This window comes from Podarcis raffonei, chromosome 8, assembly GCF_027172205.1.
Source record: "Podarcis raffonei isolate rPodRaf1 chromosome 8, rPodRaf1.pri, whole genome shotgun sequence".
Classification (NCBI taxonomy): domain Eukaryota; kingdom Metazoa; phylum Chordata; class Lepidosauria; order Squamata; family Lacertidae; genus Podarcis; species Podarcis raffonei.
The window spans coordinates 31,560,205-31,585,603 of NC_070609.1; the positions used below are offsets into that span (position 1 = coordinate 31,560,205).

At 45.2% G+C, this 25,399-nt stretch overlaps 1 protein-coding gene across 4 annotated transcripts in view; it reads right to left on the reverse strand.

The window, feature by feature from the left end:
• RIMS3 (regulating synaptic membrane exocytosis 3) overlaps positions 1-25,399 on the reverse strand; it is a 71,462-nt gene that overhangs the window by 17,762 nt on the left and 28,301 nt on the right. For 3 of the 4 annotated variants that reach the window (XM_053398933.1, XM_053398932.1, XM_053398937.1), the window contains exon 2: positions 8,431-8,695. In XM_053398933.1, coding sequence (XP_053254908.1) covers positions 8,431-8,695 — 265 coding nt within the window. Of the gene's footprint in view, positions 1-8,430; positions 8,696-23,897; positions 24,338-25,399 lie in introns of those variants that run through there. The other variant, XM_053398936.1, reaches the window with a different exon arrangement.

Below are 25,399 nucleotides of genomic sequence, written 5' to 3' on the forward strand. Positions count from 1 at the left end.
CCACTGAGCAAGACTATCCAGGCTCCTTTTGGCCCCCTAATTTCTGTCCTAATCAGCACTTCACGCAGTCATTCACAGAGTTGCCATGACAACCCTTCCTCTCCTTGTCAACCCCCTCCCCAGTACCTTCCTTCCTCCCAGAGCAGGCTTATGCTCTCTCTTTTGCTCACTAATACTAATCTGCCTGTGCCAGCATCCTTCAGCAGGCTGTTCCCCAGGGAGAGTCTGGCATAAATCATACCGCCAGGCGCTTATGGGAGGAGCAGGCCTGGAAGAAAGGACAAAGCGGAACCAGCGATGGGCTTAGGGTGACCATATGTCTTGCACTAAAGAGGACAGTCCTCTATTTGAAAGTGTCCTGTTTCAAGATAAAGAACCAGAGACAGGAGAGAAGGAACCTTGAAACTGTGCATCAACTGTTAGTGCATTGCCAGCAAGCACACCATGCCCCCAGGTCACAGCCTTCCCCACTATGGGACAGTGCACTGGATTTTCGTTTAAATTATATTGGTCCTAATTTTTCAACTATATACATAATTTGCATATGCAGATTTTACACAGATCTGTTCTTATATGGCAACCAGCCACCCCCAACCTACAGATGTTTGGACAATTACTCCAATAATCCATGACCACTGACTGTGCTGGCTTAGGTGGATGGAAATTGTAGCCCAAAACATCTGGAGGGTTCCAGGTTGGGGAAGGAAAGTGTTAGCTTCTGCTAATCAAAGCTGACCTTAGTTCCCCTAGCTATCTTGCATCACTCAAAATGTGTGATGCAGCAGCAAAAAAAGCTATTGCTATTCTTGGCTGCATCAAGAGAAGTATCGTGTTCAGATAATACCGCTTTATTCTGCCTTGGTCGGACCACACCTGGAGTCCTGTGTCCAATTCTGGCTGCCACGATTTAAGAAGGATGTTGACAGTCTGGAATGTGTGGAGAGAAGGGTGACTAAGATGATCAAGGATCTGGAAACTAAACCTTATGAGGAATGGTAGAGGGAGTTGGGTATGGTTAAACATCAGGAAGAACTTTCTGGTGGTAAGAACTGTTTGACAGTGGAACGGATTCCCTAAGATGGTGGTGAACTCTCTTTCCTTGGAGGTTTTAAGCAAAGGTTGGATGGCCATCTGTCTTGGATGCTTTAGTCGAGATTTCTGCACAACAGAGAGTTGGGCTAGATGACCCTCAGGATCCCTTCCAACTTTGCAATTCTATGATTCTTTAATTCTAGGATACTTTCTAATGTGGCTCTTTAGTCAAGGAGCAGTACAAAATGCCCATTATGAAAAGCCTGTTGTCCTCCATCAAATACTTAACTATTTAGAAACCTAGAGAGGATTCCTTTTGTACAACAGAATAACTTATTGTGTTAATAACAAGCATCTGTGAACCTTTGCGCTAGACTGGAGAGCCCCCTCACTCCCATCTTCATTCACGGTTACCAGACAATTTGGTTTACAGTCACTCAGGAGGCATTTCTGGGAGAATTTAAACTAGACCATTGCAGGACATAAGTCAACTGATTTAAAGGTCAGGAGAGAATCTGCTGGAGTCCACCACCCACACACATCCAGTACCACGGCAAACAGCATTGTGGGAGGAAGGAGCAGAACGTGGAGGCCAGCTGCTTTGTTCCTTCTGAAGTGCAAGCCTGTCATGGGAAGGGAAATGAGACGGGCCAGTGGCCTGATCTGACATGGCAGTTCCTCTGGTCCTGTTGACTGTGATTCATCCCCACAGAGCATGGCCTGACTACCAGCTGCTCATGACTGCACCTCCCTCCCTCCCAGAGTTGCTCACCAGCAGGAGGAATGCCAGCAGTGGGGAGCCGAACCATCCCCAGGAATGTTGGCATGCCAAGTCTCCTTAGATCAGGGATGGGATATCTGCAAACCTGCAAATGTTCCTGAACTACAACTCCCATCATTCCCAACTATTGGCCATGGGGTTGGTAGGAGTTGGAGCCCAAGAGTATACAGGTATCCCATTCCTACTGTCGATTGAGAAATCAACCCCACAGATACACCCACAAAATCCAGACCATGACATGCAGGAGGGAGGCTTAAACACCCCAAATGCCAATAAATCTCCAGTGAGTGTTCTGAGGGATCCAAATGACACAATCAGTGCCTGGACAGGATTCCCTTCCTAGTATGATGCTCTCAGGCTCCCTCAAACCTAAATTAGGATCCTGCTCAAGCCAGTGATTAAGCCACGGGGGAGGGGGCAAACACTGCAAGGCTCAAACTAGGAGCACCTGGTCCACCAGTGCTGCTGGTCCTGAGAGGGAACTGCAGCTAGATTGAGTTGCCAGTTAGAATGAAGCAACCTGCCCAAATCTGGTGCCCTCTAGGTGTCTTGGACCACAGCTCCCATCAGCCCCAACCAGCATGAGCAATGGCTAGGGATGATAGGAGTTATAGCCCAAAGTCCAGAGGGTAGACCGTACCAGGCTAGGTGGATCAATGATCTGACTTGGCATAAGAGAGCTACTTCCTAATGAGTCATGGAGGATAAAAGTCCTGCCACCCCCATTCTATTTTGCTTCATGATCAGAACACAGTGTGGGCAAATCCATGGCAAGGATTAATTAACCCCATTTGCATTGACACTAATTTACAGCTGAACCTCTGTGCTTCTTTTTTCCCCTTCCTTCATGCCACAGTTTGCCTGGATTCAAGATTTGCAGGGTGGGAGAATAAATAGAGTCAGAAATGAACTTTCCTGAAAATGACTTGTATGCGAACAGAGCAGGAGCAATTCGAGATTCTGGGCTAAATCCAGGACATTGCAGCAAGTGTGGGGAACTTTTAGCCCTCTGGATGCTCCTGAATGACAAGTCCCAACATCCCTGACCATTGACCATGCTTTCTGGGGCTAATGGGAGCTGTAGTTCAGTAACATCTGGAGAGTCAAAGGTTCCTCACACTTGCACTATAGTTTGTATTTGTTGCTAGGCTTACTCTGAGTAGACTCATTGAACTGAAGATGCCTAACTTAGACCCATTAATTTCAGCGGGTCTACTCAGAATAGAACTTGGTTGATTACAACTCTATATCTCAGAAGACATGCATTCCCTACTTATAAAAGTTCAGCACCATGGACAGTAAGGCAAAGCGTTACTGATTTGTAACCCCTCTCCCCATTGGATGAGATTGACAGGGGAGGGGGAAAGGAAGGCACAGATGCTTCTAGTTTTCTGCTCAACACTCAAGAGGGTAGAAACTCAAAGCTGCTGCTTTCCTGTCTGGTCCAGTTCCCTGTAGGTGGGCACCTATGCCATACAAACACCCAGCACCCTCGGCCCATGCTAATTCATCAGCTTCAGAGTATGGGAGGGTTGCAAGCACAACAGAAACTGAATTATGTCTCACTTCTTTGCCCCAGAGGCTGTGCAGCTCATCTAGAGCAGGGGACATAAGATGTAATAATACAATACTGAGCACCAAGGGACATCAGCTCAGCTCTAAGCTTCTGAGCTTTTCTAGGTGGCTGCTAGGATATTGGCAAAGCCATTGGATTCAGGAGAACGCCTAATGGGCCAGAATTCTGTACTCATTCTGTAAGAAGAGATGTTTGGGCATCTTTATATATTGCCACTTGGTTCCTTATTTCCCTGAACAGCAAGAAGTTCAGGGGCATCACTGCAGAGTTCACTTGCCTATGGATTAGGACAGTGATCTATTGACATTTTTATAACATATGTTTTAATTACAAATATTCAAGCTGAGCTTATTGGAAACAGATACTCTCCAGAAGGCAGAAAATCTGCCAGATTTCCAGGGAAGGCCACAACACCCACAGCTGCTTCATCATCAGCCAACTCTAGACAAAAACTCTCAGTGCTATCTCTCTCTCTCTCATCTCCCATCTCCCCCAATCTCTCTATCACTGTGATCATCTCTGCCACATTCAAATTGTTTCTCTGTCCCCGCTTCCAAGAGCTAGAAGGTGATAGTGCTCAACCCTTGATGAGTATTGCATTCTAAAATCTGGAAAGAGATCCCCACCTATTGTGAGATCATGCTTCTCAAAAATCAAAGTCGGCAGGTGTTTTTTTCCTTTGAAAAATGGAATGTCTAGGGACTCGGGTGGCACTGTGGGTTAAACCACAGAGCCTAGGACTTGCCGATCAGAAGGTCAGTGGTTCGAATCCCCGCGGCGGGGTGAGCTCCCGTTGCTCAGTCCCTGCTCCTGCCAACCTAGCAGTTCGAAAGCACGTCAAAGTGCAAGTAGATAAATAGGTACCGCTCCAGCGGGAAGGTAAACGAGGCGTTTCTGTGCGCTGCTCTGGTTTGCCAGAAGTGGCTTAGTCATGCTGGCTACATGACACGGAAGCTGTACACCAGCTCCCTCAGCTGATAAAGCGAGATGAGCGCCACAACCCCAGAGTCGGTCACAACTGGACCTAATGGTCAGGGGTCCCTTTACCTTTACCTAGGTACCAGGTATTTGAAGGACCACCTCATTCTGCATAAACCTTTGGAGGCTGTGTTCTGTGTTTTACCACCAAGAGATATTTGGTTGTTCATGAAGCAAGTTTTAGTGGTTCCACATTCTCTGTAGAACTGCCACCCCTTCCCCACACACATGCAAGGGACATTAGAATGGCACTTTAAAAAAATGATTTTTAGGTGGAAAGATGAGCTTTTTTCCACCAAGCTTCTGACTTATTTTAACACATACTTCTTCTTTTTTTTAGATTTGCTTTTTATTGGCATGTTTAATGTGCTCTGGTTTAATTCCACTGTGATTTTAAAGCTGTAAACTGGTCTGGGAGGTTCTTTTGAGGCTAAAAGACAATGTATAAACCAGACATGGGCAACATGTGGACTCCAACTCCCATCAGTCCCAGCCAGCATAACCAATGGTCAGGAATGATGGAAGTTGTAGGCAAAAAACATCTGGAGGGCCATGCCTGATATAAATGGTTTGATAAATAATTTCCCCTGCTGAACAATAATCATTTGTGGAAAAGAGGCCATTTCCCAGCTCAGTCCCCTCCAGCTGTCCTGAACCCCATCTCCCATCAGCCTCAACCAGCATGGCTAGAGGCTAAAACAACTGGATGGCACCAGTTTGGGAAAGTTTGATTCACTCCACCAAAGGTGAACCTGGGTTGGTGTCTCTGCTCCTTGTTCCATGTGGGCAATGAGCACTGAAATTTTTTGTTCATATCTAAAATTCCTATGCATCACCTTTTCTCCAGCTAAACTGGCAGTATTTCTTCATGTTCAGTAGAATTTGAGAATGTTGCTTTGGGGTTCCACATTACTGAGCTATGTTCTTCACCATTTTAACTTATTTATTTTTGCTCTTTCTTTTCTTAGCCTTTCTGCAGATAATTACAACCCTTTGGATACATCTCAGATGTGCAAGTCTTAAAAAGCTCCAAATAAACTCCTTCTTTTCAAATCACAGCTGAACCATGAAATGCCAGCAAATACCAGAACTATAATAATGCAAAGGGATGACTTTGAAAAACTGCCAAGATTATAATGGGCTCTTCATATTATTATTTTTCAGGCTTTCCCCCAAATATCTATTTTAGGCAAATAAAAATTTCCTGAAGCTGTAATAGTTGACAAGCCCCTTTTCTTCTGAAAGAGCATTTTCCACACCCCTTCAGCAGTTCCACTTGATGGTCTCTTTTGAAAATTCATGATGCCAAATGCAGAAGGGCAGGTCACAGAAGATACTGCCCATTGTCCCATGCCTTGTAGGTATTCAAAGCCTAAAGTTTCAAAATGCAATTGCATAACAAAAATGACTTGCATGCAATTGCTGAATGCATGGAAGCCTTGTTGTTTATTTGCAAAATATGCATCTCTACTGAGACATACTCTCCTCTGCTTTGATCTCCTGCTCAATTATGTTGCATGTGTTTTTACAACACCTCTTCTCTAAGGAGTTCAGTGCCCCCTTTTTATTCTTGCAGCAACAACTCTTTAAGGTAGAATAGGCTGAGATACAGAGTCCAAGATCATTCAGTGAGCTTCAATTTGAACAGCAGGAATTTGAACACAAGGCTTTCCAATCCAAGTTTTCCCACTATACCACACAGGCTCTTCTTTCAAATCCCCCTCAAAACCCACCCATTCCATGATGCCTTTGTTATATCTCCTCAGTCTTTGGTCCAACCAAAACAAGTTCTAGTATCTGTTTCAAGTTGCACAGGTATGTCACTTGTTACCTTTGCTACTCATGGGAACATAGGAAGCTGCCATATACCAACACAGATCATTGGTCCTTCCAGGCTAGCATTACACTGATTAGCAATGGCTCTTCAGGTTTCCTGGGACCGAACTGACAACCTTTGACATGGAAAGCAGGCCCCTCCCCACCACATGATTTTGATTAACTGACAAGGGCACCAGACTCCTAGCCCCTTCTCCTTTATTCCTCTGTACAGATGATGGAGGAGGCACGCCTTCCCCCTTTTAATTAAGCCATTCAGGTGGTCCTCAACTCAAATGGTAAGAAGAGGAGCAGCTCCCAACTTCCAGGATTCTTGCCAGAGTGAAAAAGGGCATAGTAGCTGGAGCTGATGGGAGTTGTTGTACAAAACATCCAGAGAGCACCAGGTAGAGGAAGGCTGCTCTAAAGTGTTTAACTGCTGATAGATACTGTTTTATGAAATGAGAGGAAAGACTTCAGGCTTGTTTTTCACTAGAACCCTGAGATCCAAAGACCAGAGCCTGGTGCAGAAGACAGACAAACAGACATCAGAAATAATGAATTCTGAGCCCAGTAATTTGTTTTGGCTAGAACTGAATGGAACCCACAGCCCCTCCATGCAAATATCCAGTCCTAGGATGGAGGGAAGAGATGAGTGCGGGAGTGTGTGTAGAAGTTAGCCTCTTGCTAGTTTACACGAATTGCTGTTCTCCTTTATGCCTCTGGCCCCATCCACCACTGGTTTCCAGAAGCGAGTGTGGCCCTTACAATGAAAGAGACTCCCTGTCCCTCAAACAGAGGAATAAACACACTGATTGCATACAAAACAGAGTGAAACTTTCTTTGGCTTTGAGAGTGTGGCAGGGCCTTTCTCCAAAGTCCTTTGGGAGGCATGCTGTGAAACCTTAGGGATGTAGCTCAGCCACTTGGCTTGTTCGGTATCCTACTGTGAACCCTTTTGTGTGATTTATATACAATGACTGGAGGGGATTTCTTCCATCCAATGTTAGAGGTTACAAGAAAAAGAGAGAGGGCAGAAGAGAAAGAGGACAGACGGCAATGGGATTTCCCCTTATTAAATGATTATAATTTGATCACTGTTCTGGCGAGAGATGGGACGAAAAGGGGCAGGTGGCTGAGCCAGCGTGAGCTGTCCATTATGTGCTAACCCTTCCTAACTCCTGAGGACAAGGCAGCAGCTTAGCAAGCATGGTGCCAGATAGCAGCAGCTGACCCTGATGCCCGCAGCCGAGCCGAAGCAAAAAAAAGCATAAGCTATCTGCTGGGGAGAGCAGTGGCATGAAATTCTGCAAGGAGAAACTATTCCACAGGCAAAGGAAAGGGCAAAATGTGCATGTAAGCGAGAGAGGGGAGTTAATTGACTCTGCAGAAGAAGCAGCAGCAGCAAGGAGCATCATATGAATGTAGGAAGAGGCCTTATACCAAGTCAGGCCATTGGTCTATCTAGCTCTGTATTATTTACACTGACAGGACTATTTAGTAGCTCTACCTGTGGGGTGACAGGGATTGAGCTCAAGTCCTTCTGCATGCAAAGCAGATGCTCTACCACTGGTGGGGGAGGAAGTTAGATGGAACTTGCAACCTCAGAGGGGGCAGGTTTGCCTCCCTGCTGCTGGTATATATGTAAATAAATTAGATACTGCAACAGCAACAACATAAGCCTCCAAATCTCTTGGCATTTCTCACCACTCAGGGAATTGCCAAGCACCTAACTGTATCTCGAGAACATTTGTTGTGGTTACTTTTTTAAATCAGGAAAGAGTAACTCCTTCTCTAGGCAGAGATGCTTGTCAATTTGACATGCATATCGGCCTGTTTCACAAATGGTAACTATAGTCACTCAGTGGCTTGGCTGAGCAGCCTTCCTCAACTTGGTGCCTTCCAGATGTTTTGGACTACAATTACTATCAGCCTTGGCTAGTACCTGAGGATATCAGGTAAGGGGAAGGCTGTCCTTGAGCATATCTACAAGCGTCATTTATTATCGCGTAGCATGGGAATTGGAGTTCCTTCTGCTTCCTGAAATGAATAAAATTTCTGCTTTCTGGCAGGAAATGATGCCCCTGAGCATGATCAAAAGCACTGTTTTCACTTAAGGGGAGTCCTCCGAGGCTTCCCTAGTCAGCCCTCCATACATAGAAGCTGATTAACTCTCAGGTTAAGGCTGATTCCAGTCTCCCACCCCTGGTATCTCACAGCACACAAAAATCCCTGACAGTCTCCCTACCAGGATGGTTGAGCTGCATCGTACTCTTGCTCCATTGGGACAGCCCCACGATAGCCACCATCTTGGCCCCCAGGCTGGATCGCCGCTTCTTATTGGATGAGAGGCTAGCTGAATCTGGGTTGCCTGCATTACTCTTCTCAATGTTGTACATCTCTCCACTGATGCTGGAGCTCCGGACCACATTCCTGGCTGAGGAGGAACTTGTCTCCCCGTTAAGCATGGTCACCTGAGGTGATCTCAGTGGCTCCTTGCTAGCAGGGTGAAGCTGCAACAGAAGACAAAGGAGACATGAGTGTCCAAGGAAAGAGACTGTCAATGTCTCAATGGTTTTTTCACTTTGAACATTATAATTACCTATTTTAAAGGCTGGGATAAGACCAAAAGTCCCAGGTTCTAGTATTATGGGGGGGGGGACATGTCCTCATCCCCTTACTCACCTGTTTCTTAAAAAACTAAAAAGGACCAAGTGATGGCAATCCCGGCTGTCAGCTTCCTCCTCCTTAGAGCTCGTCCACATTTTCTCTGTGTCCAGAAAGCATGGATCCAAACCATTTTCCACTTGACCCACACTTTCTAGGCATGGGTCCAAGCAGTTTCCTCCTTGCCCCACTCCTTTCCCAGGGAAAACCCACTCCTTAGCACTAAGAGCAAACATCAATCCAGAGAAAACTCAATTTTCTGTTTGCTCCAATTGAGCACAAAAGAGTGGTTTCCCCCGGGGGGGGCAGAGGGATGAGAGGAAGTGTGGATAAGTCCTTAATCTCAGGTTTTCTCTGACAGAACTCAGCAGGGAATAACAACAACAACAACAACAACAACAACAACAACAACAACAACAACAACAACAATTTATTTATACCCCACCCTCCCCACACAGAGCCGGCCTCAGGGCGGCTAACACCAGTAAAATTACAATGAAAACATAAAAGGGGGTGGGGGAACCAATTTAAAATACAGGTTAAAATGCTACTTAAAATGCAGCCTCATTTTAAAAGTAGCCCATAGATCAAAACAGTAAGGGGAGGAAAAACATAAGGGTCAGGCGGAACAGCTCTGTCTTGCAGGCCCTGCGGAAAGATGTCAAGTCCTGAAGGGCCCTAGTCTCTTGTGACAGAGCGTTCCACCAAGAAGAGGGGGAAACAAAACCAGCATTAATTGGCTCTGCCTCTCATAGGTCCTGTCTCCATCTACTATTTGCCTCCGTGCTTTCCACCCTGCCAGTCTCGAAGGACACCAGCTACCACGGCCCTAAAGCTTTGCTGAGTGTTGCTGTCTGCCCCACCCCACCAGAGCTGACCGCCAGCTTGAACATTAGAGCTGTTTTAGCTCTCTCGCGTGGCATGGATTAGATTTAGCTGTGCCTAGTCAATGGCATTTGTCCCTGAATTATGACAGTACCAAGCAGTACACACAGATGGGGTCTTTAGAAAACAGAGATGTTTTGCATCTCAGACCATAATTGTCTTTAACAAAAAAATTTAAAAAATGCAGCAACATAAATCATGCAGGATGTTCTTATTTCTCACACTGAAGAGGAGGATAGCAAAAGGCACTTTTTGGAGCCTCAGCCACAGCGTAATTAGGAGAAAGACCCACTGGACTCCATGGGACACTTTTGAGTACATAGAAACAATGCTCTTAATAAAATATGTATCATTTCCTTACTGAAAATCTAGTCAAATCCTCCAAACATTTCCTATACCTGATCAATGAATACCCAATGGCTATATCTACATTTGAAAAGTCCTATTGGATGGTGTAACTCCCAGTCTTATTTTAGAAGCCAACATTGTAACACCTAGAAAACAAGTTTCTGGGAAGCTCTTGAATTGTTTTTGTTGTCCTTGATGCCCAGGAGATCTATTTACCAGAGCTCAACTGTGATTTTCATATAACGTAAGCAGGTCCTTTGGCATTGTCTTCTGATATGTTCTTTCATTTACCACCATAATTAAACAAAGACTGACAGCTAAGGGTATAAAAGGTTATTATGGTTATCACCGTATTTATTTTCTTTATTGTTAGCTAATGGCAGAGCCTGCATGTGGGCTGGCACAGCCAGCTAGAAGGATATCAATGGCCATGTTGGCTGGGGCTGATAGGAGCTATAGTCCAAACTGTCTAGGTTGGGGGAGGTTGCTTCCAAGTCTTAGAGCTGGGAAAGACCTTTATTTGACTATCACCCATGAAACTTTAGCCAAAAAATTGAACCCTCAACATTTTGCATGCAAAGTGAGTTCTCCAGCCACTGAGATACAGTTTCCTCCCTATATGCACAGATTATACAGGATCTCTTCCTTAGGTTGTCTCTCTGGGAATCACCATCAGTGAATTAAATATTTGATCCATTAGGGGTATGAGTGCCAAACAGATAGAATACAGTAGGCCCATGATCTGCCTTCTTGTCCCTGGCTGCCTTCTCCAATGACATGGGCTCCTCTGCTGCTGTGGCCAAACTGACAGTGGAGTTTATGGGAAAGCAGATGAGATCTGAACTATCCTAAGCTCTTCAAGTTCCCTGTTAGGTCCTCAAACAAAGGGAAATTTGGTCACACTTCTGAGTGTGTCTAAACTTATTGCTTCCCTTTCAGGAGGGAAAATGTTTTCAATGTTGTTGTTGTTTTAAATCTAAGCCTAGAAATATCTGGAAGAACGTAGAATCCACCCCTTCTGCATCTCTAAGAGCAGGCATCCCCAAACTCAGCCTTCCAGATGTTTTGGGATTACAACTCCCATCATCCCTAGCTAACAGGACCAGTGGTCAGGGATAATGGGAATTGTAGTCCCAAAACATCTGGAGGGCTGAGTTTGCGGGTGCTTGTCTAAGAGGGTGTCAAATGAGTGGTTAAAGTGCTGTTGTATCCCTCTCCCCTTTCATAAGCTATAGGATTGCACCCTTAAAATAGGAATATAAGCTGCCTTATATCAAGCCAGACCATTGGGTCCATCTACCTCAGTATTATCTACATTGACTGGCAGCAAATCAGGATTTCAGAAAGGAGTCTCTCCCAACCATATCTGGAGAGGCCGGAGATTGCAGCTAGGACTGAACTATGCCCTGTCACTGAACTATAGCTTTTAATACAATATTAATAATGTTGTAATAACACATTTTTAAATAATACAGTATTAGCATGCAGCACAGAACAATAAAAACTAGAATGGCTTGATCTGAAAAATTAAAACAGTTTAAAACTGAGAGGCCCAGGGTGTGAAACAGAAGTTAAAGAACTGAGAAAATAGGAAGGTTCTCTCCTGAAATTAAAGGTGCAAACAGCTATGGGAAGGCTATTCTAGAACTGGGGTGCCTCTACTGAATGAAAAGTCCCTTTCCTTAGTGGTGGCCTACCTCATTTTGTTTGGTGAGGGCACTCGGACTAGGGTTTCTGAAGATCTTAAGAGCTGGCTAAGTACTTACAAGAAAAGGAGGCTCTTTCAGTTAATCTGTTCCCAAGTCATTAACAGCTTTAAAAGCCAAAACCAACACATTAAACCGTGCCCAGAAATGAACTGACATTTCAAAGGCATAATATGGTCAAAACACTCCATTCCAGTTATTTCCCAGACATTTTCTGATATGTGTCCTTCGAGACTCAGAAACTAGAGCTTGCTGATGTCACAAGGCAGAGGTCTACACACACAAACACACACTCTTTCCAGGCAAGTAAAAAAGCATTATCACGCTTCAAGGAGGGTGTGCGGCAAGGCCAGTAAGAGGTATGGCCACCACTCTCAGCTCCCAGAGAAGAGGTTCCCCACCTGCAGCCCCACTTAATTTCTTTGGCATCTTCTGCCATTGGGATAGCCTAGGTTTTAGTCACATTGCCAGCAAATGTCTCCTTTTGCCCATTCTGTGTCAAAGTGGCTCAGCCTTGCCATAGGGACGGTAGTGGGACAGGCTGCAATCCGATGGTGGAGCATCCACTTTGTGCACAGATACTCTTTGGTTCAATCCCCAGCAGAATCTCAAAGCAGGGAATGGGGAAAAAAATCCCTGCCTGGAATCCTGGAGAGCCCCTGCCAGTCAGTGTAGTCATACTGAGCTAGATGAACTGACGGCCTGATTCGCTATAAGGCAGCTTCCAATGCTCCTCTAAAATGCCCAGATGCCTAACTTGCTCACTCTTGCTTTTCCCTGCCATGAATAATTCAGCCTTCCCATGTGATGGGATGCATCCATCATCTAGAGGAAGCTAAATTATTCATTCCCTGCCACTTTGTAATAAGAGGGGAAGGCGGCTGCGCCTTGGAAAACACTTCCAGGAAAGCGGTAAGAAAGAAAAAAGTGGGGAGGAAGGGGAGGGAAAAAAATAAAGATTAAATATGAGCAAACTCTCTAGATCTCTAGAGATGCCATTTCTCACTGGCCTGCCAAGTTACCAGCTGTGCCTGGGTGGAATTGGACTGCTTTTGTGTGGGAAAGGTTTTGTGCTGCACTTTTAGCTGGTTGGAGCTAACTGGGAGACAACAAATTCCTGGCATTTTATTCCACATTGTAGCAACTTGTGTGGCATCCTTGTGATTTTGGCATGATGATTTTGGAGATGTTGATTTATTGGAGGGGTCCTCAATCTTTCTGGGTCCCGAGGGCACATTTGGAAAGCTAAGGCTCTGTCATGGGCACATCAATATACTTATTCCACAGAAGAAGAATAAACAGTGATGTTCAGACACTCACCCCAAAGAAGAGACAAAACGTGGATCCCTGAACAAATAATGCACAGACAAAAAACAACAACAGGCACCCAACCAACCAACCAACCAACCAACCCCTACCAATGAAAGCTTTTTCTTTCTTTTTAAAAGAGAAATGCAGTCTTGGCAGATGGTGAAGGCACCATTTTGGGAACCCCAGATGTATTGATAAAGGTTGTTAGCTGCCCAAGGCTCTTTCTGAGGAAGGGCAGGTTTAAATACATACATTTCTCCTCCTTTCTGGTGGCAAACATAATTTTGGACACTAAACAGCACTAAGGGGCAAGGAAGAGGGTAAATAGCTTGTTACTGCTGGTCCAACTTGAAATACTTTGATGCTTGGAGTCAGAAAGTTCTTGGCCACCTACTTGTAGACCCTGATGAATGTGAGGCGCAATCCACGAAGAAGTTCCACAGCACAAACCTCACTGAAATAGTTGGGTGTCGTACAATAACATTACTGTGGCCTTCTGCATCCTCCATTTGTTTCAGTGGAATTTGTGTGGGAAAACATCCCAGATGAATTGAATTCTGTCTAGCCCACTGGTTCCTCTAGGCCAGGGGTCGGCAACCCGCGGCTCCGGAGCCGCATGTGGCTTTTTTACACCTTTGCCGCGGCTCCGCAGATCCTCGGGGACCCTGAGCAGAAAAGCAGAAGCGCCAGAAAGAGGAGGGGGATGGAGCTGGGCAGCAGAGCCGGGCAAAGCAAGGCGGCGGCGGCAGCGGAGCTCGAGAGGCGGTGGCTGCTGGGATGGAGGAGGCGGCGGCGGCGGCCAGAGAAGGGCTGCTGCTGCTGCTGCTGCCACCGGAGGGAAGTTCTGCCTCACCTGAGGCGAGGGAGAGAGAGCGCGCGCTCTCGAGGGAAATGGCGGGGCAGGGTTTTTGTGTGTGTGTGAGGGGTGGCAGTGGTGCTTCGGGATCCTTTTCCGTGCCTTGCTTCTGAGTGGCCGCCGAGTTGAGGGAGAGCACCTGAGGTGAACCACAAAATGGGCCCGCCCTCCCTGTCAGGGAGGAAGGGGTGAATTATGTCTGTGACAAGGAGGGGGTCCAGAGGTAGCCAGCAGGTGCTGTGATGCAGCATCTCGGCCTCAGAGAGAGGCGGGGGAGCACGAGAGCAATTGCAGAGGGGGGGGGCTGTTAGGCACCAAAATCCTGCATGCGGGATTTCCCCCGTTCTCTCGTGCCTATGCAATTGCTGCCCTTCTCCCTTCCCCCTCGAGATTTGCTGCAGAGACAAGCAAATGAAGAAGAAAGGAAAGAGTATTAGCTGACATGTCCCCGGATCCCTTGGAAAGCACCACAGATTCCTTTGCTTACCAGCTCTTTTTATTTTAAGTTGGCTTCAAACCTGTAATTGTGTAGGTGTATGTATGTATACATAAAGGTAAAGGTACCCCTGCCAGTACGGGCCAGTCTTGACAGACTCTGGGGTTGTGCGCCCATCTCACTTAAGAGGCCGGGGGCCAGTGCTGTCCGGAGACACTTCCTGGTCACGTGGCCAGCGTGACAAAGCTGCATCTGGCGAGCCAACGCAGCACACGGAAACGCCGTTTACCTTCCCGCCAGTAAGCAGTCCCTATTTATCTACTTGCACCTGGGGGTGCTTTCGAACTGCTAGGTTGGCAGGCGCTGGGACCGAGCAACAAGAGCGCACCCCGTCGCGGGGATTCGAACCGCCAACCTTTCGATCGGCAAGCCCTAGGCGCTGAGGCTTTTACCCACAGTGCCACCCGCTGTATATATGTATATATATGTATATATATGTATACATATACACACATAAATATTCATATCTCTTCCCTCTCACCTTCCTTTCACCCAGTTTCTCTGGCACTGGTTTATAAATGCTGCTATGTAGAAATGATGAGAAAGTTGCACCAGCAGAAGGAATGGATATGTGCTGTTAGTAAAAAGAGAGGGAGTTGAACTGCAGGGAGGGACAGACACTTTTCTATGTATTAATTTGTATAATGCCCTCTATGCACATGGTGCTTTGCAAAAAAATGGATATGAGAGGTACCATACCCCTCTTTGCTATCTGAAATAGACTCAGGGAAAAGAGAGAGAATGGGGGAAGGGGAAGAAGGTGTGGTTATTTACATTTGGCTTGTTTTGCGGCTCCCAGTTTTTTTCCCTCTTCGGAAACGGGTCCAAGTGGCTCTTTTTGTCTTAAAGGTTGCAGACCCCTGCTCTAGGCCAATATTTTCTACACTGACTGGCAGGAGCTCTCTCTCTTTCAGATAGTGGTCTATCACAACAGGGGATTGAACCTAGGGTCATTTCCTGGCAAGGCAGATGCTCTGCCACTGAGCCATGGCCCTTTACCCAGAATAGGCATGATACAGCAACACACGAGCCTCAACTCAGTCTCGGAGACAGTAAGAAGGAAAGGACCAGAGTGCTGAGACAGTCACTGGCAAGAAGCTGGGTAAGCATCCCTGTTATTTACAGGGCTGGCCCAAGACATTTTGCTGCCTGAGGTGGAGCTGCAAATGGTGTCCCCCTCCAGTAAAGGTGCATTGTACCCAAAGCCTGGCAAATTATTTGGGCACCTGGGGCACAAAATACCATAAGCAGCAAAAAGTGGACCATGATAAATTAAAGAACTAACAATCTGCTGCTCTTTCATGATACTCAAAATCAGCCGCCTGAGGTAGCCACCTCACTTTGCCGAATGGTAGGGCTGGCCCTGATTATGGATGGCTGGAGAAGGGAGGCTTCTCTCCCAGGTCTCCTTTCCAGGTGGCAATGCTGGGCAAAGGGATTACAGTGGTACCTCAGGTTAAGTACTTAATTCGTTCCGGAGGTCCGTACTTAACCTGAAACTGTTCTTAACCTGAAGCACTTTAGCTATTGGGGCCTCCTGCTGCCGCCGCGCCATTGGAGCACAATTTCCGTTCTCATCCTGAAGCAAAGTTCTTAACCTGAAGCACTATCTCTGGGTTAGCGGAGTCTGTAACCTGAAGTGTATGTAACCTGAAGCGTATGTAACCTGAGGTACCACTGTACTAACCTAGACCTGAGTACAGAGCACCTTGAGGTTATGAGGCATCTGATCAAGATCTGTATTATGAGGAATCTGATCAAGATCTGTATTTTAAAATGAGCTTAAAAAAATATATATTTGTAAATGTTTGTATCTCTCATGCCAGGCAGAAACCAGCTGAATACTCTGGCAGCTGTTTATCTTCTTGATCAAGGGCCCCCCTGATCTATAGCAGTGCCTCAGGGTTGTAAAAGAAAATTACAGGCTAGGAGCAAAAGGTCATATTGACCATACAAATTACAGAATACAATCAAGCTGAAAAAACACAATTAAGAGTTGGTAAATAGTAAGAATTATTGTGCCTCCCATTAAACATGAGCCACATTTTCATAAGGTTAAAGGGTAAATTGAAGAAGTTGCTTTTAGAAACAGCAGCTGGCTAGGGAAAGAGGCTTCTCTCTGAAGCTGCTTTGAAGCTTCAGAGAACTTAGAGAACTTAGAGAACTTCCTTTTCTTCTAAAAATCTATATATGTTATGTATGAAATATATTGGCTTAAATGTAATTATGCAAGGATTTAGAAAGTAAGAAATGTTAGATTCTTATGTTAGATTCTTATTTCATTGATGGTGTGTGAGAAGGTAAACCCAAGATCTCTGTTTAAGATAAGCCATCTGTTTTAGCCATCTGTTTTGCAGTGAATAGGGCAACAGGGACCAAAGGTTATCTGGTAATTAAGGTGCCTGGTCGAGGTAAATGTAAGATATATGGCTACTTGTCTGCCATTTATAGATAGAAGGAAATATAGCTCTTTGTCTCCCATAAAAGGTAATAGGAAATGGGTGTATCTTTTATGATTGGTTCTAGCAAACAGCCAATAGGAATTTCAACCAGGCTGATTGGACAGAGGCAGCCATAGAAGGAGCAAGGGGGCTGGGCTGAGGAAATATAAGTGCTGGCCATCAGGGCTGGAGTGGGCAGAGCTTTGGTAACCATATACCACTGTGTCTCTCATTTATTTGTCTGACAAATAAATTATTATTTTAATTTCTCTATTGCTGTGTTGAATATTTCATTCCAGCTAAGCGTTAACCACAAGCAGGGTGCTACAGTTATAGAGAACAGACTGTTTCTCATCAACCTAAAGGAGAAATCTAGTGGAGACACAGGAAACCTTACTCATCCGATGATTGGTCTATCTTGTTCAGAATTAGCTACGTTGAATGGCAACATCTCTCCAGACAGTTTCAGACAGGGAGTCTCTGCCAGACCTACCTGGAGATGCCAGGGATTAAACCTGAAACTTTCTGCATGCAAAGGGTTTGCTCTGCCACTGGAACATTGGAAACTGCCTTATATATTGAGTCAGGCCATTGATCTAACAAGCTCAGTACTGTCCACACTAACTGTCAGCGGGTCTCCAGAATTTAAGGATAACGTTTTTCCCCTGTCCTATCTGGAGATGCCAGGGATTAAATCTGGGATCTTCATGTAAAACAGATCTCTACCACTGAGCTAAGGCTCGTCTATAAAAGTGAATGGCAGCCATTTGCTGAGAAGCATAGAGAAAATGTTGGGAGGAATATGCCCCTTGCAACTCAGGTTTGTGGAGTGGAGGGGGGTAGCTGCCCCCCTTTCTCTGACAGTCTACCAATCACAGAAGTGAATTAGAGTGACTGAACCTTAAGCCTGCTTCTATCTGCATAGGAGCCCTGTCCCTTCATCTGATCTGATTCCAGAAAGAGTGCTTGCCAACATTGCTGTTTGCCTGAAAGAATTACAGATTACTTATCATAGCGGGGAAGCACTTTTGGCTAGAGGGCCAGATCCCCTGTCAATCATCTGGCATCATATGATGTCGGGTAGATCTAACCTCTGCTGTAAGCAGCACAGCATGCATTTTGTGCCAATTTTAAACATTCTGAACCAAACTGTGCTTGCAAAAGAACAACTGGGAGAGCTCACTTTAAGGCTCCCATTGTTCCTTTGCAGCCACAGCTTTACCTGTCCTGCACCTGATGTCAGGTGAATATTGGGTGGGCAAAATGGCCTTTTGGGTCAAATTTGGAGGTCCAGCCATGACTTATCAGTTTACTCTATACCACAGGGGTGGGGAGGCTTTCTGGCTAGACCAGATCATTATCTCCCCACCCCTGGTCAAATTTGTCAGGCAGAGCCACCCACCTGCCAATCATCTTGCATCAGATGATGCTGTGCTTTGAAGCCCTAACTCTCATGACTTCAAAGCACAGTCCAGAGCTGTTTGAAGGCCTTTTTGCAAACAGCCCTGCACTGCTCTTTGAACGTTTGGTTTTTGGTTTCCCCAGTGTGTGCAGGAGACACCAGGCTACTCACGCATTTAGAAACAGAGGTGCTGAATAAAAGTATCATTCACTGGGAAAAGCTCCTGCACATGAACGGCAGAAGTTCAAGAGCATGGTGTCCATGTGCTTTCCCCATCCAGTTCAATGAAGTTTCTGCAAGAGAACTCCCTTGTGGATGGTTCCCCTTGACTTTGTTCCAATCATATAGTGGGGGCAGGATGCGGAGTCAAAGGGAAGGACAATGATATTGGATAGGAACCTGAATTCTCTCTCCATTCTGCATATTTTAAGCCCCTGACAATGCAAGTTAACCTTGAGCAGCCACAATATCTAAGAAGCCCCAAGGTGGAATGAACAGAATATTAAAAGAGCAGGGTATTCAATCTCCAGGGGACTCCCTTCATTTGATTTGCAGAATCAATTCAGGTTGCAGAATCAGGCTTTTCTCAGTTCAGAATTTGGATGTGAAATTGAGGTTTTCTTTGTGGCCCAGAACAAAGACAGTGCTGGCTGTAGGCTGTTGGCCAATGATCTCTATTGTCAAGGAGCAGGACTCTGTTTTATACAGGCATTGTGCGACAAGTTTAAATCATTGCCAATGCCACCCCAGCCCTCAATTAGTCCTGCAAATCAGCTGTTCCCCAGGAAATTTAGATAAATAGACCTCTCTTGCCAGCCTTTCAATAAAAGATTTGGCTGTTGCTCAAGAGCGTTAACCAGCTCCTAGTAACAAAATGGGTTAGCGGGTCGCTTTTCTATTCTCTGAAAATGAACGAGGCAGGGGACCTTTCCTTCAAGCCAGCCATAAATGGCAAAGCAATACTTAGCACAGTGGTGAAAATTAAAGAGTAATGTAATAGTCAAAATAATGAGATCCTTAACTGCACACACACACTTTTTGTAACATCCTGCTTTCAATGGTATATAATTGAAGTTCTCAGGGTCACTTCACACATTACATTTTAGGTGCACTTCACTAGGGGCGTCAGAGAATTCTGACAAAAATTGAAACAGGAGCAGAAATTGACAGTGTTTGCTTATTTGTCCTATCTGTCCCATGTCAGAAATCATTCCAGTGCAAAGCAGTTGCTTTAACACTGAGCTAAAGGTCTTCCCCTGTAGTGATTGGCTGCTGTTACCTGTTCCAATGTTAGCAAACCTAGGTATTCAGCCATACAATGAGGAGAAAGTTGGTTTCATGCTACTTCAGTGGCTTCTCCCAAAGAATCTTGGGAACTGGAATTTGAGGAGGGTGCTGATTATTCTCTACCACAGATTCCTTGGCCCTGCACACAGAACTACTGTGCCCAGAATTCCCTGCAGAGAAAGAATGACAGTTAAACTGGCTAAAATAATCCCAGCACATTTTAAGCATAGGTACTCATATTCACAAGTGGCTTTTCAGCTACTGGCAAGTGCTTTCTACAGCAGCCTCCTACAGAGCACCTCAAAATTGCCTGCCCCCTGCCCCCTGCCCCCAGTTAAGAGCAGCTCAATTTAAAAAACTTTGCCTTCACTTTATCACAGTGGCAGCAAATCTATTTTGTGAGTTTCCATCATCCCTCCTCACTTCGTGAGTTGGTGCAAAACCTTTCCTACGTGCATTGCGAAGATCTCATGTTCCTATACTGGTGGCCCTAAAAATATTGTCTCTTACCACTTTGCTTGGGCCTTGTCGACACAAACATCAAAAGGAGATGGTCCCCGCTCTTCTGACAGCAGGAAAGAGATCTTGTTTTTTAGAATGCTCTTTCATGTGAAGACTCTCTGTGAGCAGCCAAGTAGCACACTGGGAAGAAAAGCTCTAGTTTTGCTCTCTCCCTTAAAACAGTGCCTATTCAAAACAGGGAGAGTTTTGAATGCCCTGTGAATTTCTTCATCTGCTGCCTGATGTGGTACAGACCAATCCTACCACTTTGTTCTGCTCCATGGAAATGCAGTGTACTGTTTTGTTTGGCTAGCACCCCTGACAAAGAATACATGCTGATACAAATTGGGTTGAATAAGTGACATTTTAGAGTTCTTCCATCTAAGACCACTGCCATGGGACAACACCAGCTCCTTAAGATCACAGTTACGTGGAGAGAAGTCCAGGTATAAAAAGCAAGGTCAAGGCTGGTCAGTTGACTACTGCCTTTGTCATGGCAGGTTCTAGGGAGCAACAATCAGGACCATGGATAGTTCTATGTACCCTCTGCTAGCTGGGCTATAGAAAGATGTTTTATCAGCAAAGGACCAGAATTATGTGAAGGCCTTAAAAAGCGGTCAGGACCTCTTTTTCCAGTGACTCTGCCCACCTCTCCCAGGAAAGCTGCCTGCAATCCTTAAAGGGCCCATAGTGGATTCCAAACTTGTGTGTTCCTACATGACTGTGGAGCTAAAGAAGCTACAGGGGAGTCAGAGTGAGAGTATGAATAAGATGGGAGAGCAATATCCCCAGGTCAGAAGAGTGCATAAGGAGGTGCTAAGAGCCCAACTTGATCCAAATGGGATCCCTAGTGATTCATCTGAATGCTCCTATAGAAACACTGAGACCCAGATATAGAGTGAAAGACACTTAACTCTCCTTAGAATTACAAAGGTGGCTGCTGAGGTTTCTGAAGTAGACCCTTTGAAAATTCATTATGCTGCCATACAACACCAGCACTGAAGCTATCCTAACACATCTTATTCAAGTTCTTAATAGGTCCATCAGCCAATTAAAAGAACTCTTACCTGATACAGGTTTTCTATTTCTATTCTATTAGCAAATGAATAAAGCAATACCTCTATGAGTAAATAAGACATTTTTATTTGTGTTTAAGTGTCACAGCAGCACCCAACTTACAGTCATGTGTGAAAGAGAAGGGGAAACATCCACTTTAAAAAGTTGTCTGCCACCTACAGGTTCTGCCCATTCTGGTGTTAAGACAGTTAACCACTTTTTTTAAAAAAAAACAAAAAACCTGCTAGCTTTTTAGCTGACTAATCTAACAAATGACTGATTGAAGGCTGCAACCTCAGTTCTTAACAAGTTAAATCCTTTTCAAACTTCTCTTAAGCAACCTACTAGAGATGCACAACTCTTTCCAACCAGCCATCTAGTCCAACCCCCTGCAATGCAGGAATCCCAACTAAAGCATGCATGGCAGATAGCCATCCAACCTCTGTTAAAGGAGTGCTAAGCCCTGTTGGCTGAGCTAATGAAAATGTTGTCTCAGCAAAGGACCAAAGTCATCTGAAGTTTTAAAGTTGGCAAGCGAAGCCCACAGCTATTTCTGCAGTCACCTGCTCCTGCAGGGCCATGGAGCAGGAGAAATTACAGCAGGCTTATCAGATGAGACTGAGGATGATTAGAGAGCAATGACCTCAGGTTTGGGTGGTGTCAAAGAGGTGCTGGTGGCTGCTGGTGAGTCATCTCCATCTAAGCCCCCCTCAGGGCAACAGTGGGGACATGGATGCAGCGACATGATAGACACCAACTGCAAGTGATGTTTCTAGGTGGGTAACCTGTGACCTTCCAGATGTTGCTGGACTCCATCTCCCACAAGCCCCGTACAGTTTGGTTAATGGCCAACAACATCTGGAATGCCACTCCTGGTTTAGGGTCATGTATAGTTTGGCCACTAGACTGCAACCCTATATTCACTTACCTGGGGGTAAGCTCCATGAAACTCAACGAGGCTTGCTTCCAGATAGGCATCCAATAAATTGCACTGTTGGTCTGCTTAACTCCCACTCTCCCACAAAAAGCACATGCTGGAACAACTACCGTATTTTTCGCTCTATAACACGCACCCGACCATAACACGCACGTAGTTTTTAGAGGAGGAAAATCTGCAGGCATGCCACCCGTAGGCATTCCCTCCATAACACACACAGACATTTCCCCTTACTTTTTAGGAGGAAAAAAGTGAGTGTTATGGTGCAAAAAATACGGTAATTACCACAGTTCTTTTTGCTATCATAATGACAACACTCCACAATGTTAAGTGAAATTGTGCTTCAGGACAGGGCAAGGCATGAATGGCAGAAATATGTGGGGTGCAATAATCCTCCAAACCTCTTGTATCCATAGATAGCTAAATGAGGGAACATTTGTGTTGGTAAAAAGGCTTGCTTTCCTCTTTCAATAAGACTTCCAAATGGAGATTTTTATCCCAATCGATATCTGCATTGGATTTGAAATTGTCTTGTATGTTTTTATTGTATTGTGAAATTGATTTGATATGCTTCATTGGAAGAGATTCATAAATGAAGCAAATTTATGTTTCATTTATGATTAACAACAACAATAATCAAAGCAGCCTTCTCTAAAAGCAGGTAGAAAGGACCATGTCAGTTGCCTCTTCCACCCTGCTCTTTATTTGCTGCTGCTGAGATTGACCAGACTAGGGCGGGTGCAGAAATTAGATCATTATGCCACAGCGATGCCAGTAAGATCGCTGGCAATGCAACATGTGAAAGAGAAGGTGAGGCAAAAAGCTGAAACGGTGGGTGCTTATTTGCTCATTTTGGAACACAAGACGAGGCATCTATTTTTCTTAGCCTGTCTTTTCGGTTTACCTTTTCCTCGGCTCTCCCAGGCTGTTTATGCCTTTAAGGTAGTTCCAAAAAAGAAACCCTGAGAGTTGCACTGCTAATTTAGCCACAGGGTGGCTGCTGTAAGACCCACAACAGCTAATACCATCATTCACTTCAGCATCCCAAAACCAAACCGCTGTTTGTTTCCTCATCATTTCTCTCCAAATAAACAGCAAGAAGAGGGGAAGGTTTGCAAGAGAAGCTCAATCAGTTCCCAACTCTTGCTGTCTTTCTCTTGCAGAAGCATTCTGTCCCTCAACTTTTGACTTTTTAACAAATGAAAACATTCTCAAAGATACCAGGTTCCTAAAATCATGAAAAACCTATTCCAAGTGAACTGGGGGGGCGGGGGTGTTTGAAGTGAGGCAATCACCAGCTAACAGGATTACAGATGCTCGAGCAGGTTGTAATTATACATCCACTTACCTGGGAGTAAGGGCCACTGAACTTAATGTGTGAGATTTGTACCTCCAGACACTGTTCTGAGATTTCTTTTAAATCATGCATCCATTTCACATTCCTGATGACCTGTCATCCCTGCCAGGACCCTCCTTTAGGAAGCAAAGAGGTGGCAGGACATCAAAAGAATGCATCTTTTAGCATCCTTGCCTCAAGGTGCCAGCTTGGTTGTTCTTTGAAAGAGCCATGCATGCAAAATGCAAACAGAAATCTCGCTTTGTGGCAAGGAAAATACAATGCATAGACCCAGTCATTTGGCAGAGGGGGACGGACAAATTCCTCACTGTATTTGTTTAAAAAAATTCAGCTTTGCCAGCCCAGAATTGACACTGCCAAGGGTTATTGCAAACGTAATGCTACACCCCCCTCCCCCTCCCCCCCATTTGCCCAACATCAATGAAAATAAACATCAATGCTGGTGGGAAGAAGGATGCTCCTTACCTAGAGATGGACGGGTCCTATATTGCATCCAAGTGTAAATGGAGTCACGGAAGCAGCTCAACAACCCGCCCTCCACCTCCCCTCCAGAAATAGATCGGAATAATCGTGGCCCCCAAATGGAAGGGATTCAGGCCCCAAATCTCACTGCTGGAGCTGACAATATAATTAATCTGTAATGTAAGGGTTTCTGGAGGGAAAGAGAGAGAGAGAGAAAAGGGGAGAGGGAGAGGGAGATGGTGGGGAGGGGGGCTGGATTGTAGACTCTCTTTGCTTAAGCATTACCATGGTTACCTTGCTGACCCAATTCTCCTCACAGCCAAAAGTTGGAGGGGGGGGGAGAGGGAGAGAGAGAGAGAGAGAGAGAGAGAGAAAGAAAGAAAGAAAGAAAGAAAGAAAGAAAGAAAGAAAGAAAGAAAGAAAAGTCTGAGCATGTGGGAAGCAGCCTCTGGATTTCTTTCCCCTCCAGAAATGAAACGGGGGAGAGAAATATTGTGTCTCCTCCTCCCCACCCCATTAACTCTATTGTCATGGGGGGGGGATAGTATACAGTGACAGGGAGGGATTAGCCACAGAGAAAATGTAGAGAGGGGCAAGAATCTGCTGAACCCACTTGCAGCATTCACCCCCATCCCTGTACCACTGATATGGCGCTGGGTCTGAGCCAGTGCAGAAAAGCAGACAGTACAGTGCTAATGGTTCAAGGTTCAATGGAAAAGGTTCAAGGTTCATCGGAATACACAGGATATTTATCCATATCTTCTGGATTTCAACCACAGCAGTACAAATCACCGGCTCATTATTCCACAATGCTAATCAGATCACTGACAAGTGGTGACGCACACAGCACATGCATCCCTATTACCCTCACAGTTTCCCTAAAATCCTTCCAAACGGGCTCCTCTTCTTTGGAATTTGCCTGCCACTGTGAGTTGCTGCAAGTGAACACGTTCCATCTTCTGATGGCGGCGACATCAGTGATTGTATCATGCATGAATTGAACATCGCAGATCACATGCCAAAGACAGAGCTTCAGCATCACCTCACAGCACCTCAAATGCAAATTGCCAGGGACGAGTGGGTGTGCACTCCATTCCATCTTGTTTTCATTCTGTGGGATTCTGGTTTGACTAGAATGATTTCTAAAATTTGACTAGAATGATTTCTAAAATTAATTTCAGGATTGGTAGGTGCACAGTTTGCTGCAGGTTTGCATAATGTAATTTTCTTTCTTACTGACAGACCACCAGGTGGAGGAGAGCAAATGTGCATTGATCAAAATGCCAGGCAACATAGGGATCTTGATGGGTTTGTTTCTGATGCTGTAATTATGTATAAGTACGTTGATTAAATCACAACAGGAAAGAATTCCAGATGTGATGGTCTCATTACATCAGTATTCCTTTTTAAATGATATGTTAATCAATGCACATAAACTTGCTCTTGTGCTTTGGTAATGACAGCACTGACTCAGTGCTGATCCACAAACAGGATCAGGTGAATTG